We start from the raw sequence: 16,671 nt of genomic DNA on the forward strand, positions 1-16,671 counted from the left end.
GCTTGAAAATATCACGAGAAGGGAAAACTTAAAAGGACGTTTAAATCATAGAGATTAGGTCAATTTTTACACCGCTCTGCCAAATGTATTCGTTTTGATTCAGCTATGAGGCTGCCTCTTGCAGGGGAAATGAGAAGACATCTATTTCATTCTACACTTCACTCGTATTTTGAGTTGTAAATGAGCAGCATCAAATATATGCAAATATATGCCCACTACCATTATCTCAAATTCACTCTCCTGAGTTTCCTCTATGTATATCGGTAACTGCTATAGTATGGGCCTACATGAAAGTTTCAAAGAAAAAGTGTAATAATGCAGAATACAGGAAATGGGAAAAGTGTGCTGGTGTGGAAAGTCCCCACAAACTGCAGAATGGCCAGAAAATATTAGATTTTACATTAGATTGTATTAAGGCCCAATTGCAAAAGAGGTCCAAAGGATATTTACAATTGTAGTAGGCCATTAACATGTTCAGGGGTGTAATTTGTTGGATAAGAAGCCCCCACCCCCAACTCCAGAGTTGATGTTATCTTTACATATAGATAGACATTAGCTCTACCGTGGTCCAGTTGCCCGCATGACTCTTGTCAGTTGTGTTTAACTGAGATTCTAGAGAGAGGTCAATTCAGGATGAGTTCCAATATCCATGGTTTTCAAACCAGTCCCGGGGAACTTTGACAACAGTATTGCCGCGTGTGGTATGTTTTTTGTGAAGTGTATCCTCACTTTCATTAAGTTATTGTTGTAGTCAAAGCTTTTAAAGGATGGATCTCTGCATGGTGTGCCTGACCAGAGCACAGAACACACTTGGTGGCATTTTGACCTTGTTAGGCCAACATGTCTGAAAGTTGGTACGCATGCCTTATTGCTCATGGGGAACAAAAAAGTCTCAAGAACCCATAATGTCAACGGCATGGATTTTTCTCTACAGTGACAATTTGTGAAAGTTCCATGTATCCCATTAGACCACTCTAGCGCCACCAATGGGTCAAAGTTGGACTTGTGTTTACACACGCAACTTTTGAACCGTATGACTGATTTTCAAAAGCGACCATTGGATTCCCTGGATCAAGACGAGTTCAACGCACCCTATGACGTCCATTTCCGGTTATATAGATTTTCCGCCATTTCCGGTTTTATAAAAAACCTTTGAAAGCCTACTCCTCCTACAATTGTTTTCCAATCTTCCCCAGAATTGACACACATCATTGTCACAGCAGCCCTCACTCAGGTATTACTTTTATATTGGATTTGGTGGTCCGGTACAGGCAATCAAAATCGGCAACAAAGCAACCAAACAGGAAGTTGGATCAAATCTCAGTAAATCTTTGAGATGTCAACACCAAACTTGGTATGATGACTCGGAACCCTCTTCTGAGGATGTCCACACAATTTGGTGTCATGTGATCACTGGGTGTGGCCGCAGCAAGCAAAAATGTGTTTTGGCCAATAACTATTGATTTGTTTGCCTTTATTAAGTGATTCCATTGTCTCATGATATCTTGGGACATCCCGTGTGTGACTCATAATAATTTGTGATAATAGCCGAATTGATGCGGCGCCATTTTGAATTAATTGAAAAACGTTTATTTCTCTACTCCTCCTACACATGTTGTCCAATCTTCACCAAATTCGGCAGAGATTATCTTCAGACCAAGCCTCACAAAAGCTATCACATGTTATTTTGATTTTCAAAACTGTTTGCCCGGTACAGGCAATCAAAATGTGCCGTTAAGCCAGCAAACAGGAAGTTGGGTTGTATCTCAGCAAATCTTTAATGGATTCACACCAAACTTGCTGCGTGTACTTGTTACCCTCTTCCGAGGATGTCTAAAATGTTTTCTGGGTCATTTGACTGCTTGGCCACCTCATTGCTGCTTGCAGCTATATTTGGATTTGGTCAGATTTGGTATCCCATTGGTAAGTCTGCAGCATGGATTTTTCTATACAGTGACAATTTGTGAAGAATATACATTTTTCAATGGTTCGCAATGTTTTGGAGGAATCCGCCATTGCTGCTTGCAGCTATATATATATATTTTTTTTTAATTTCTTTTTGCCCCCCTAAAACTCAGTCAATATTTGGCCTACATAGACAACCTAGGTGTCAAAAGTTTCGTCTTGGTAGCGATTGAGTTGCTTCTATTGGGATTTACGTTCCGTTGCATGGTTTAGGCTCAAGTTATGTTTTTGTGGCGAAAAGTGAAGCTAACGGTGGCTAATTTGCTAGCCACAGTCACTGACGTTTCTAACGTCACTACGTCACTAACGTCACGAAAACACGCGTGACTACCTTTGGCAGAACATTCGTTTCGCATCTGTTAACTTGGGGGATAGCTAGGCTAACTATAGCTTTACTGCAAGGCAGCTAATTTGCTAGCCACAGTCACTGACGTTACTAACGTCACTACGTTACTAACGTCATGAAAACACGCGTGACTACCTTTGGCAGAACATTCGTTTCGAATCTGTTAACTTGGGGGATAGCTAGGCTAACTATAGCTTTACTGCAAGGCAGCTGCAGAAACGCCACAAGCAAAGAGGCCAGGGTGATAACTATTTACTCATTTTACTTTGTGATATGACACACAATTGTGATGTGTAATGTACAATATAAGCTGATATTATTAAGGAAGTACATATACTTTCGGAAACAGTAGTCTACTATTTCACTGAAGTATTATAAACAAATAAATAAATAAACATTCCTCACAAATACATTTTCGTTGTAGGATTTATTATGACATTAGATTACAAGTAAACGATTTGTGGGTGAAATTATAATTACCTGTGGTTTCAAACCAGTGTAGCTCACTGAAACGCTGTAGCCTACGCGAGACACTACAAAAACAAAAACATCTACACAGCTGTAGGAAGTCAAACGGCGACAGAACATGTTCGGCACTCCCCTTACTTAAATCAAAAGTCTAACTACTAACCTGAACTTCATTGCCACAGCCTAAACCTTGTCAATCTGTTCATGAAAATAATTAATTTCAGCCTAAACCGTACAACGGAACGTTAAATCCAATTCAACCAACGCAATCGCTACCAAGACGAACACAGCAGTAGTCTAGTAGGCTACTGTACCGTAGTAGTACAATTTACCGGGGCAGCTTCTCCACACAGGGCTATATCGCATTTTGCGTTGTTACTGACAATGATCGCTACCAGTAAGCTTTTTGTGAATGAGCGATTTTCCACGAAATAAATGTCAAGCTTATTTACGTTTTGGGGGGCATATTTTCAGTTAGCAGATGGTACTGTTTGAATCGCGATTCCATCTTCTACTGCCTGTAACATCGTAGAATAATCTTCAAAGGGGGTTCTTTATTAATGAATGAATGCAATGAGTAGGCTAAATGCCTGAAAATATGACGATAAGGGAAAACTTAAAAGGACGTTTAAGTCATAGAGATTAGGTCAATTTTTACACCGGTCTGCCAAATGTATTCGTTTTGATTCAACGATGAGGCTGCCTCTTGCAGGGAAAAAAAAGAGATCTATTTCATTCTACACTTCACTCGTATTTTCAGTTGTAAATGTGCAGCAAAAAAAAAATGCTTTTAAATCTATGTAATCTTTATAAATAATAAGTATGCATTTTTATATAAAATATACAGAAATATCAGTTGTAAAAATGTCATTCAAAATCGGACCCAAGCAAGCACACCCTACAATTTCCCCAGAAATTGTACCCTCTCTAGTTATTACTAGGGAGTCAGATGGCTGAGTGGTTAGGGAATCGGGCTAGTAATCCGAAGGTTGCCAGTTCGATTCCCGGTCATGCAAACTGACGTTGTGTCCTTAGGCAAGGCACTTCACCCTACTTGCCTCGGGGGAATGTCCCTGTACTTACTGTAAGTCGCTCTGGATAAGAGCGTCTGCTAAATGACTAAATGTAAATGTAATGTTATTATTCTAGTTCCATGGGAGTCAATGGCAGCCCCTAGAACCCTTGGACAACTTATTGTGAAATTTGGCACACTCTTTAAGGACAGTTCCTTCTATACCTACACCAAGTTTCATGTATCCCATTAGACCACTCTAGCGCCACCAATGGGTCAAACTTGGACTTGTGTTTACACACGCAACTTTTGAACTGTATGACTGATTTTCAAAAATGAGGTACCATTGGATTCCCTGGATCAAGACGAGTTCAACACACCTTATGGAGTCAATTTCCGGTTATATAGATTTTCCGCAATTTCCGGTTTTATCAAAAACCTTTGAAAGCCTACTCCTCCTACAATTTTTGTCAAATCTTCTTTAAAATTAACAATGATGATCTTCAGACCAAGCCTCACAAAAGTTATCGAAAAGAATTTTGATCCTCACAACAGTTTGTTCGGTACAGCCAATCAAATTCAGCAAACAGGAAGTGAAGTCATATCTCAGCAAATCTTTGAGATATCAACACCAAACTTGGTATGATGACTCGGAACCCTCTTCTGAGGATGTCTAAACAATTTGGTGTCATGTGATCACTGGGCGTGGCCACAGGAAGCAAAAATGTGTTTTGGCCAATAACTTGATTTGTTTACCTTTATTAAGTGATTCCTTTGTCTCATGATATCTTAGGACATCCCGTGTGTGACACATGATAACTTTTGATAAAAGCCAAATTGATGCGGCCGCCATTTTGAATTCATTAAAAAAAGTTTTTTCTCTACTCCTCCTACAATTTTTGTCATATCTTCTTCAAAATGACCAGAGATGATCTTCAGACCAAGCCTCACAAAAGTTATCCCATGGCGTTTTGATTTTCTAAACCGTTTCCCGGTACAGGCAATCAAAATGTGCCGTTAAGCCAGCAAACAGGAAGTTGGGTCGTAGCTCAGCAAATCTTTGATGGATTCACACCAAACTTGCTGCATGTCGTTACCCTCTTTTGAGGATGTCTAAAATGTTTTCTGGGTCATTTGACTGCTTGGCCACCTCATTGCTGCTTGCAGCTATATTGTTTTAGATGTTTCCCTGCTCCCGTACACCTGATAAAAAAAATGTGGGTGCTGCGTGAGAGAGCTTATAGCCTGTTTGAGTAAGTGTAAATTCCTGCTAACTAGCTAACATGAATGTCATTGGTTGTGACATGTTGGCATTCCCCATCTGCAGATTTCTGACAGTGACAGCGATGTGGAAGTGCCTGTCTCTGTTAAGCCCCAACCCAAACGACGTCGCATTGATCCATCATCTATTTCCTCTGTGTCTGTTTACTCCAACAAGGTGAGTTGTCACCAAGTCAATTCCCAATGCATTCAGGGCTCTGGACTGCGACCAAATGGTTGCATATTGTGACAGTCTTTTGAGACCGTGCAAGTATTTTATACAACTACTCGCACGTGCGGCCTGCAAATGAGACAAAAAAAAAAATCATGTAGAAAAAACGAGGGAGCGAGTCTGCCAGAGTTGGCAAATGTGTGTGAGGGGGGAGGGTACGTGAGTGATTATTAAACTGCGTGGGTAACGTCATCAACACTTGTGTGTCTTGCTCGGGTGTCTCCCAAAGTGAGTGATTGACAGGTAATATTAATCTAAAATCTGCATTCAAGTTAAGAATATAAAGATGAAGTTTAATTGGTTGTGTAATGCTGGAACGGTCACAGTATCATCTCACTGCAGGCACATACTACTGTGCAATTAGCGAGCATTCTGTAGAGAAATGAAAACATGTTGCGCCACAACAGTCATTTGCATTCATACAAACGCTCTTGTTGAGTTGGAAAGATGGGGAGTTCGGCAAACCTCTCCCTTTTGGCACACAGCCTTGTGTGTCGTTTATTCATGTAGGCCTACAAAGACAATACATTTTTAACAGAAAACATAGATAGCTACCCACAACATAGACCAGACCTCACTGCTCCCTTGAAGGTGTAGTGTCCACTTGAACCTGTCCAGCTGCAATCTTGAGCCTTAAAAAAATTTGAAATCAACTTTGATTAAGTACTTTTTATTTGTCGATTACATAAAAAAAGAAAGAAATTGGCCACTCTAGTTGGTCATTTTAAATAAACTATTTATTCATTGAATTTAAGTGTTCCATGTCGTGGTATGTATCGTTATTGGGATATGAAAGGATATCAGACTATGACATTTTGGTGAAATCGCACAACCCTACTGTGAATTTAATATAAAACAGCACATCATTAATACATTTAAGACTAAAAGCGCAGAGCCATTTCTCCCTACTTATAACGCTGTTAAGGTTCAAATTGTCCCGTGACTACAGACAGGGATGATGTTACTGACACATAATGGTTGCTAAATGGCGCTTCTTTCACGGAGCTAAAGGCAAGGTCAGAAAATGAATTTCACAAATTCAAATTTCACTTCTGTAACATCCTTTATAATACATTTAATTTTGCTGAATGATTGAAGGGCTAGACAACAAACGTTGTACTGAAATAATCACAACTAACAACACGGATATGGATGACAGAATGAAAAAGACAAAGGCCGCATTTCCCAAATTCGTTAAGAGCTCTTATAACGTTATAACATTCCGTCTCCTCTCGTTTTGGTCAACGAAAATGAAGAGACATTTTAGCTTAGTTTTTATTTTGTAAACCACATTTAGTCTCGTTTTTATTCGTCAACAATATTGCATTATCCATTTAATTATAGTCATCGTCACATGACGAGCATTTACGTTGCGTCTTGTTTTCGTCATGTGATAAAGGCTGTGTTCGACATGGACTGCGGCTGCATGAAACGACCGGCGAGAGTAGCCGCTTGCAGTCGGGGAGGAGTTAAAAACGGCTCTGTGAAGTCGGAAATTCCAGCTTCTCGTGGTTTGCTGCGTTGACGTCAGTCATGGCCGATCAAGCGCTGTTTGCTTACTTTACTTTATTTATAATTAAACTTAGTCTTTAGTTAGGGTTTTAGTTCGCCTCTTCACTTTCTTCAACACATTTTTAATTCAATTTAACTGTTTGGTCCGGATTTGAGCATTGGCGAAACTGAAGGTGTCAGAATAATTGTTATAACAGAATAACAAGTTGTCGTGTGTGAGTCTGGCCAATCATGAAATAGCTGTGTCGTCATTAGAACCCGTGCAGTTGCTCTTGAGAAAATGCGCTCGGCTACTCAGCCGACAGTTCTCGAATCGATCTCACGTTACTTTGATGGCTACGTCACAGTGACCTAGCCTCTGCGCCGTCTCAAGTCGGACAAAAAGTCTAACCAGAATTCACTATTTCAAGTCAGCCGCCTGCAGCCGGCTGTGGTGTTGCATGAAGTCAGTCCATGTCGAACGCACCTATTGGTTTGTTGACTACGTTATTTAGTCATAATTTTCGTTGACGAAAGCAACACTATTCACAAGTAGCTCTGTTAACATTGAGTGTGTTCAGTTTACATTTTTGTCAGATGCCATAGATTTGTTCCCTTTAGGCCAACATACCGACACCATTTGAGCTGGTAAACGGTGAATCAACCTTTCAGGCTGTGGGGGTATCCCATCCCCCCTCCTAAAGACTGTCTCGCGAATCAATAGATTTGGTCTCAAGTAAAGTTCCCTTCAACATAGTCAACTCAAGTTATGTCCCGTCAACATTCCAAGCACGTCTTTGGTGCAGTCTTACTGCATTTTCCACAGACAAGTCGCTTACATTACATTTACATTTAGTCATTTAGCAGACGCTCTTATCCAGAGCGACTTACAGTAAGTACAGGGACAATTCCCCCCGAGGCAAGTAGGGTGAAGTGCCTTGCCCAAGGACACAACGTCATTTGACATGGCCGGGAATCGAACTAGCAACCTTCAGATTCCCGATTCACTAACCGCTCAGCCACCTGACTCCTAATTAGAAACTAGCATTGAGTTTTTGAACCGTTTCGTGTGTGTAAAAACACAAGTTTCAGTCCAATTTATTGTTCAGGGAGCAAACATTTAAGAGCAGGATAAACGGGACAGCAAGCAGAGACCATAGCTTATAGCTTAGAAGTTCCAATCTAATACACTTCTCTCATTTTTGCAATACTTGGACAATAACAATAACTGTTTTGACAGGATAACTGAATCTATCAGACCCTTGAATGTTTGAGACCATTTCAATAGCTCCTTCAATAGACTTGCTGGTCGCAAACTATAGTTTGAGTATCCACTAATTCGCCTTACATACATAGATTGTCAATTTTCATTGGTGATTTTATTGTCTAATGATTAGTTTGACCTATGTTTGAATACATGCAAAAATGCGTTTATTATTTACGTTTATCTGCTTTACAAAACATTGCTTATTTGCAATCTACTATTGTTAATTATTGTTGCCGCTCTAAAATAATGTGACATAAGAATTGCGCTTATAGCATTGTTTACACACAAATGTATGTGAAACAAATGCACTTCATATAGTTAAATTATTATCATGTTGCACATTTACACACTATATATTAAACTTTGTCTGAATAACTGAAGACTCATATATGGGAGCCCTTGCGACATCTGCTGATAGAAAAGAGAATCACAGCCTTTGAATGCATGAAAGAAAATTTAACAGTAAACATGACTGAAATAGCCTTAAATTCGCTTTTCCCGGTGTGATTTTGAAAATGTTAAAATACTGGGTGATAAAACACATATCTAGGAAAAGTCAAGTAAGCAGGGATCTGGAATTTGATCGAATGCGAAGATAATTTTTTTCTTCTCTTCACTGGGCCCATATGACCCTTCCCCGCTTCTTGTGTTAAAATGGGGAAGATGTGAAAAATTGCGTTGCAGGTAGATTTAAGGTGTACGCCCCTAAATATTCTGCCTGTGCCCACAAATATTTTGTCTGTGCCCCTAGAATGTTAAGTTAGGGTCTACAGAGCTCCTGGTAAAAAAAAAGGTTGTCCGGGACAAGTGGATTTGTATGTAGGGAAAGTGGAAGAGAAATGTACTTGCCCCACTGGACAAGTTAAAATTCAAACAAAATAAAATGCCATGTTACTTGCACTGGCCAGCTTGCAAATACTGAGATAGCCTACCGAAGTTGAGTTAGCCGATGTCGTTAGCGATGCTAGCTAACGTTAGTTTGCTAGCTGTATATAACATTTCACTGGGTCTTGAAATTATTATGAAATGTGATTTTCTACTAGCCATTTGCCTACTTTAGCAAATCACAGTATTTCCAAGCCCTGATAGTGTAACTGAGACGACACAGTAAATAATTCCTCTTTCAGTAATAAGCCGCCGTTCAAGAGTGGAGCATTAAATTAGCTGCACGGTCTGTAGAGATCTTGGGACAAAGCTGCAATACAGTACATAACAATAACAAGATAACAAGTGTTTCATTCTGCAGAAATTGTGTAAATGTTTTATGTAACAAATTACATTTTTAATAACACCTCAATTGTTACCTATACATTTGTATAATATTACAGCTCATCTTCGTTAGTCAAAGGCACAATCTTTACCCGGACAAGTGACTTTTGTGCATGGACAAGTGAAACGTAAATGTAGGCTACTTGTCCAAAGGACAAGTGCCTCAAAAAGTTAATGTCAAGCCCTGAATGATCACCGTCACTAGATATAAAGAAAACGTTGACTTTCGCTCGGTGCTATTTACTGACAGTAAAAAAAAAATCGTTATTGTATGCACTGCTGTTCGTAGACTAGCTCCAGTGCTCGTTGCTGCATTGCTAAATTATAGCAACTCACCAGGACACTTCACCAACTCTCCACTCATTCTCTTCGGACCCTGCATTTAATTGGCTTTGACGGCCATCAGGTCTCTGCATTTCCTCATTCGCCCTCTCACGTCTAACGGGTTCAAAATTATACGGCTGCGGGCCATCATACATATTGTGGTTCTTGCCACCTCTTCCTCATCCGTCAGTCGCCCTTGTTCTAGTACTAGGCTGAGACTAGTCTCCTCCACGTCTCCCCAACGTGACGTCATCACCGAATTGCACAAAAAAACGCTAATACCAAAAACGACAAAAACTGGCCTTTAACACCATTTGGAAACACCATTTGGAGATTTTTTTATAATATACATATCTTGAGTGCTTATGTACCCATTAATCGGCAGTGGTGGTTAACCTGCAACATGGCCTTTAAGTTTTCTTCTTTACTTTGTTTGCTAAGGTCTTTTGTGCAACGCTTTAACGAACTTTAAGGGAATCCTTAAGTATAAGACCAATATAAGGAGAAAACCTTAAATACTTGAGGGAACATTTAAGGAAACCTTAAGGAGAAGACTTAAAGGTGTTTTGTGCAACCGATTATATTTTAAGGAAACCTTAACTCTGACTTTAAGGAAAAACTTAACTTAAGGTGTTTTGTGCAACCAGCCCCTGGCATTTAGCCAATTTTGTTTAATGGTATAACCTGAAGTCTATAAACATCCCTTTTGTTGTTAACTCATTTCTGTGTGTGAAGTTCTGGGTATGGTGAAGTTGCATTCCTTTTGCAACTAAAATAGTTTCCATTTAGAATGTTCCTTTGTCAAGTGTTGACAAAGGAAAATGGTATGTTTATTTTGTGTCAATAAGCGTGAAGTTTTTTTTTTCTTTATAGGTAAACAGCAGTTTACAACTGAAGCCGACAGCCTTTACCCAAAGTGATACAGCGGGTAAGGGTTTTCACTGGTAGAGCATTATACCTTCTCAGTTGGAGTTTTACAGTGCTCAAGGCGCCAACATCTGTACATTTTGTACCTTTTATTGTAAATCTGAAGAGGGCCATATAAATTAGAATTGTATACATGCTTGATTTTCATGTTTGATTAAACATATTAGACACGTGTCAATCTGTTAATCTTTGAGTTTATTTCTGATGTCTGTGCTCTCTGTAGGTGGCAACACAGAAGCCAGTTTGTGTGTTCAGTCAGTAAAGCAACCAATCTGTATAGTCTTATCTGACTCAGAGGAAGAGTCAGAGGAACTAGAAAAGAGTACACCTCGGTAAGTTCTGTGGATCAAACATGTCTGAGTAATTACCACATTAGTTGGGGTCAGGGATGCCCTGAAATGAAAATTATTGGCCGAAACCAAACAAAATAAAATACCTAACGCTGAATACCAAACACATTTTTTTCTCAGCAAAAAAGCCATTATAATTATAATTTAAATTAAAAAAACATTACATTCCAGCAGACATTATGTAATAATGCCAGGAATCTGTGTGTGTATGTGTATGTATGTATCCGCGTATTAGAATGGGATTTAAGGGCAGCGAGTTTCCCACGATTATCTCGAGAACTGGGGACTCTGCAAATTTCATATTTTGCAGGTGTCCTTTTTATTATCCAACAAGAGTGCAGTGCTGTAGTTGACTTTGCTTGGAAAAGCATTTCGATAAATAGTTCACCGCCAGTTTGGCGATGGATCTTTTTCATCCATGTTCAGCTCGCACCATACGCTTCACTAGGGCATGCTGTATCGGAGGCTGTATGGTAACTTCAGTGAATTTTGTTTTGTTCCATTAATGAACTAATGTGATTAACAAAGGCATTCACAATTAAACTAAACTATGCGATTAATGCAACAGAGTTCGTAATATGGAAAATAGGGAATTATTGGCACCCCTAAATTTTAAGTACAGAATTCAGAATATCTTAAGAAATAAATGCAAATAAACCAATTTTTTATAACCTGTATATTTTAATAAGTCCAAGGTTACTGAACAAGTAAAAAGCTGTTCGATGTGTGCTTTGGGTCATTGTCCTGCTGGAGGACATTTAGTCATTTAGCAGATGCTTTTATCCAAAGCGACTTACAAGAAAGAGCAAAATGTGCATAAGTCAATGATCAAAAACAACGAGAAAAAACAATGTGGGTAGCCAAAACATGAAGCATACATTGTGAAAAGCAAATAAGAGCCAATGGGTAGAACCAGGAGAGCATGTAGTTAAACAAGTTACAATTAAACAACATGATCCTCGTAAGTGCTAGAGTGTACCTGGAGGAAAGCAAGCAAAATAATATAATTCACAGCGAGTACAAGTAGACAAATCAGTTACAACTGTAGGGGGTTAAATATTGGCCAAACAACCAAAACTAATTCCCCCATGGTTTTAAAGGAAGATGGGAAACTGAACAGTGTATTAGCATGAACCAAATAATGCCAATACAAATAGATTTACAGTTATTTGACTCTATGGGTTAAATACGAGCAAGAATGGTAAAAGTAAGGTTAAAATGAAATACAAATTTAATAACATTGTAAATGAATGAAATCAATTACAAGGCAAACATTTTACAAAATGAAGGCTTTAAATCTTACCTACTCTACCATGATCATTGTAAATCAGAGAGAAGGCAAGAGTAGGACAAGGGATAACTGAGGACAAGGTCTCAGGAGATGAAGAATCCACAGAACAATGCATTACAATTCCCTTTATAAACAAGACCAACCAATCAGACCAAATCTTGAATGGGGTGTGAGAGCCATCAAGTTGAGACCGTCCAGAAACTCCAGACTTTAGCATATGAGAGGTGGGGGCAGGTTTGATACCCAGCCTTACAATCCTCCCTGTTGGACACAAAAGCACAGGCAAAAGCTGCAGTGTTCATCGTGTGATAACCTGCACCCATAGGAAAAAGGAACTTGATTGCAGACAGGTCAGCATTGAGATTCTAATGGTCATGGCTGTTTGCTCAGAGGATCACTTTTGGATCATGGCTATTGCTATTGGATCGCTTGAAAGAACCTTTGTATTGGCATCCAGACATGCCCTTGGTTAGCATGTTCCTGCTACTTAAGTTCTTGTCCTGTTACAGCAGAACACAATTGGAGCACTTGGTTAACAATGAAAATTGTAAAGTTTGGAGTGACGTTTGGAGTGGTCTGGGGTCTAAGAGAGTCGGATTGGATACAAATGGAAATTAGTGAGACAGTGTCCTAAAACTCAAATGGAACAAATAGGTGAACAACAGTCCTCCCTTTTGATAGATGAGAGGTACACAAACATATCATCTAGCATAGATGAAAATGGCAATTAAAGCAAAACAGTGTTCTTAGGTCCAAATGCACTGTACATATGCTACAGAAACTGGAACAGCAACAAATAAACTGTCCACAATCAATCTTTGAACTACAACAAAGACAAATTCTACAACTAATTCTACAAATAGAATTACAGTTATTTGACTCTATGGGTTAAATATGAGCAAGAATGGTCAAAGTAAGGTTAAAAAGAAATACACATTTAATAACATTGTAAATGAATTAAATCAATTACAAGGCAAACATGTTACAAACTGAAAGCTTTAAATCTTACCTACTCTACCATGATCATTGTAAATCAGAGAGAAAGCAAGAGGTGAGGAAGGAGTAGGACAGTAGGACCAGGGAGAACTGAGGAGAAGGTCTCAGGAGATGAAGAATCCACAGAACAATGCATTACAATTCCCTTTATACACAAGGACAACCAAATCTTGAAGGGGGTGTGAGAGCCATCAAGTTGAGACTGTCCAGAAGCTCCAGACTTTAGCATATGAGAGGTGGGGGCAGGTTTGACACCCAGCCTTACAACAACTAACCAACAAGTGCAACAAATCCTCAATAAGTGTCATTGTGTTCCTGGAGGGAATAAACGAACATCTGATCCAACAAATCTTTCCTAAGTACCGTTGTACTCCCGGAACAAGTGCGTCTTTAGCCTTTTCTTGAAGGTGGGGAGACGGTCAGTATCTCTGATGGAGGTGGGAAGATGATTCCACCATTGGGGGGCCAGACAGGAGAAGAGCTTGGGTTGGGAGCGGGCGCTCTTGAGAGGTGGGACCACCAAACGGTTGTCAGAAGAAGACCGTAGGTGGCGGGTGGGGGTGTAAGGCTGGACGAGAGACTGGATAGATCAGAATAGAATATCTTTATTTGTCATTGCACAAGTACAACAAAATTGAGGTAGCAGCTCTCAGACTCAGTGCAGTTGAAAAGTATAAAACAAAAACAATAAAAATATAGACTGAACTATACAAATTTACACTATATATACTCAGCTTAAGTAAAAACACATGACATATTACACAACAGAGAGACAAATACAGGTCAGTTTTGTGCATTGTTAAGTGCTATGGTAGCTCTGGGATAGAAGCTGTTTCTCAGCCTGTCTGTTTTTGCTTTGATGGTCCTAAAGCGCCTCCCTGAGGGCAACAGTTCAAATAAGTGGTGACCAGGGTGTGTTGAGTCTCTGAGGATTCTGTGGGCTTTCCTGAGGCAGCGTGTTTTATAGATGTCCTCAAGAGGTGGAAGAGAGCAGCCAATGACTTTTTGTGCAGTGTTAATGACCCTTTCTTTCTGCTGCCGTGCAGCTGGCAAACCACAGCGAGATGCCGTAGCTCAACACTGACTCCACAGAGCAGCGGTAAAAGGACACTAACAGTTTCTTTTTTAATTTGTTCTTCCTGAGTAACCTCAGAAAATACAGCCTCAGTTGTGCCTTTTTAACAGCAGTGCAGTGGTGTTTCTTGTCCAGGAAAAGTCCTCCTCGATGTGAGTGCCTAGGAACCTGAAGTCCGATACCCTCTCCACTCTCTCCCCATTGATGACAATAGGCCGCATGTCAGATTTTTTCCTCCAATAGTCGACTAACAGCTCTTTTGTCTTGGAGGTGTTGAAGATAAGATTGTTCAAGGTGCACCATGTCGACAGCCTTTGCACCTCCTTCTTGTATGCAGTCTCATCTCAGAATCAGAATGGGATTTATTCGCCATGAAAGTTTGCACAGACAAGGAATTTGCTTTGGCAGGAAGGTGCATACAATAAACATATAGGGACCTAAAATTTAAATATGTGGACTATCTATACTAAGGGTACATAAACTAGCAGTACTGAGTGGGATTAGAATTGAATTAAATATACAATAAAATTAAATATAAGTTGCCGTAAATTACAATATAAAATACAAATATTACAAAAAAATACAAATGTGCAGGATACAATTTCGTAATGCAGTGCAAAAAGCAGTGTGTTTTAAGCAGGAAGTCATTAGAGTCAGTGTGGTCCCTTGGCCTTGTTGAAGAGGCCAACAGCGGAAGGGAAGAAACTGTTTTTGTGGCGTGAGGTATTGGTCCTGATGGACCGCAGCCTTCTGCCGGAGGGGAGTGACTGAAACAGGGAGTGTCCAGGGTGGGAGGAGTCGGCCACAATCTTCCTCGCTCGCCTCAGGGTCCTCGAGGTGTGCACCCTTATTGGGCTTGTAGCTTGTAGCTTGTGCACCCTTCTTGGGCTTGTAGCCCAATAAGGGTGGTGTCGTCCGCAAACATCAGGAGTTTGACGGACGGATGACTGGAGGTGCAACTGTTGGTGTACAGGGAGAAGAGCAGAGGAGAAAGGACGCAGCCCTGAGGTGATCCGGTGCTGATGGACCGGGAGTCAGAGACTTGTGTTCACAGCTTAACGCACTGCTTCCTGTCAGACAGGAAGTCTGTGATCCACCTGCAGGTGGAATCAGGCACGTTCAGCTGGGAGAGCTTGTCCTGAAGCAGGGCGGGGATGATGGTATTGAAGGCAGAGCTGAAGTCCACAAACAGGATCCTGGCGTAGGATGCTGGGGAGTCCAGGTGCTGTAGGGTGAAGTGGAGGGCCATGTTAACTGCATCGTCCACCTGTTGGCTCTGTAGGCAAACTGCAGGGGGTCCAGTTGAGGGTCAGTGATGGATTTAAGGTGTGCCAGCACCAGGCGCTCGAAAGACTTCATTACCGAAGGTTGCCAGTTCGATTCCCGGTCATGCCAACTGACGTTGTGTCCTTGGGCAAGGCACTTCACCCTACTTGCCTCGGGGGAATGTCCCTGTACTTACTGTAAGTCGCTCTGGATAAGAGCGTCTGCTAAATGACTAAATGTAAATGTAAATTACCACAGAGGTCAGGGCGACGGGTCTGTAGTCATTATGTCCTGTTGGCCTTGGCTTTTTGGGCACAGTCGTTTAGCCTCTCACCGTCTTGCTAAACCTGTTCTTCGACTCCTTGAATCTGTCTCTATCCCCACTCCTAAACGCGGCCTCTTTCTCTGACCTCAACCTTCTGAGTTTAGCTGTAAACCAGGATTTGTCGTTGTTGTAGCTTACCCTGGTGCGTGTTGGTATACAGCAGTCCTCACAGAAGCTGATGTAGGATGTCACAGCCTCTGTGAGCTCATCCAGACTATTGGTAGCAGTCGTGAACATGTCCAAGTCAGTGCAGTCCAAGCACGCCCGCAGATCCTCCATAGCTTCACTGGTCCACTGTTTTGATGTCCTCACAGCAGGCTTACAGCGCTTTAGCTTCTGCCTGTATGCAGGAATCAGGTGGACCATGGCGTGGTCAGAGTGACCCAGTGCTGTTTAATCTCCCCCTGAGATGAGCCCCACCACGGTTGTATCATCTGCAAACTTAATGATGGCATTGCTCGGGTGGGTGGGGGTGCAGTCATGGGTATAGATGGTGTAGAGTAGGGGGCTCAACATGCAGCCCTGTGGGGAGCCGGTGCTGATGCTGAGAGCTGAGGAGAGATGGGATCCTACTCTAACCCTCTGGGAGCGGTCTGTCAGGAAATTTATGATCCAGTAGCAGATTTGTTGGGAAAGCCCTAAGTCCATCAGTTTGGTGACCAGTCTGCTTGGTATGATCGTGTTGAAAGCAGAGCTGAAGTCTATGAAGAGCAGCCTGGGTGCAGTCGGGTGCAGTCCCGTTCACCGCTCGGAAGGTCAGTACCAGGGTCTTGAATCTGATGCAGGCTGTGATGGGTAGCCAGTGAC

At 41.0% G+C, this 16,671-nt stretch overlaps 1 protein-coding gene across 2 annotated transcripts in view; it reads left to right on the top strand.

Annotated features, from left to right (window-relative positions):
• nfatc2ip (nuclear factor of activated T cells 2 interacting protein) overlaps positions 1 to 16,671 on the top strand; it is a 42,226-nt gene that overhangs the window by 18,165 nt on the left and 7,390 nt on the right. Inside the window, exons 2-4 of one of the 2 annotated variants that reach the window (XM_062453779.1) lie at positions 5,119 to 5,229; positions 10,508 to 10,562; positions 10,785 to 10,893. In XM_062453779.1, coding sequence (XP_062309763.1) covers positions 5,119 to 5,229; positions 10,508 to 10,562; positions 10,785 to 10,893 — 275 coding nt within the window. The remainder of the gene's footprint in view (positions 1 to 5,118; positions 5,230 to 10,507; positions 10,563 to 10,784; positions 10,894 to 16,671) is intronic. The other variant, XM_062453787.1, reaches the window with a different exon arrangement.

This window comes from Osmerus eperlanus, chromosome 2, assembly GCF_963692335.1.
Source record: "Osmerus eperlanus chromosome 2, fOsmEpe2.1, whole genome shotgun sequence".
NCBI classification, from domain to species: Eukaryota; Metazoa; Chordata; class Actinopteri; order Osmeriformes; family Osmeridae; genus Osmerus; species Osmerus eperlanus.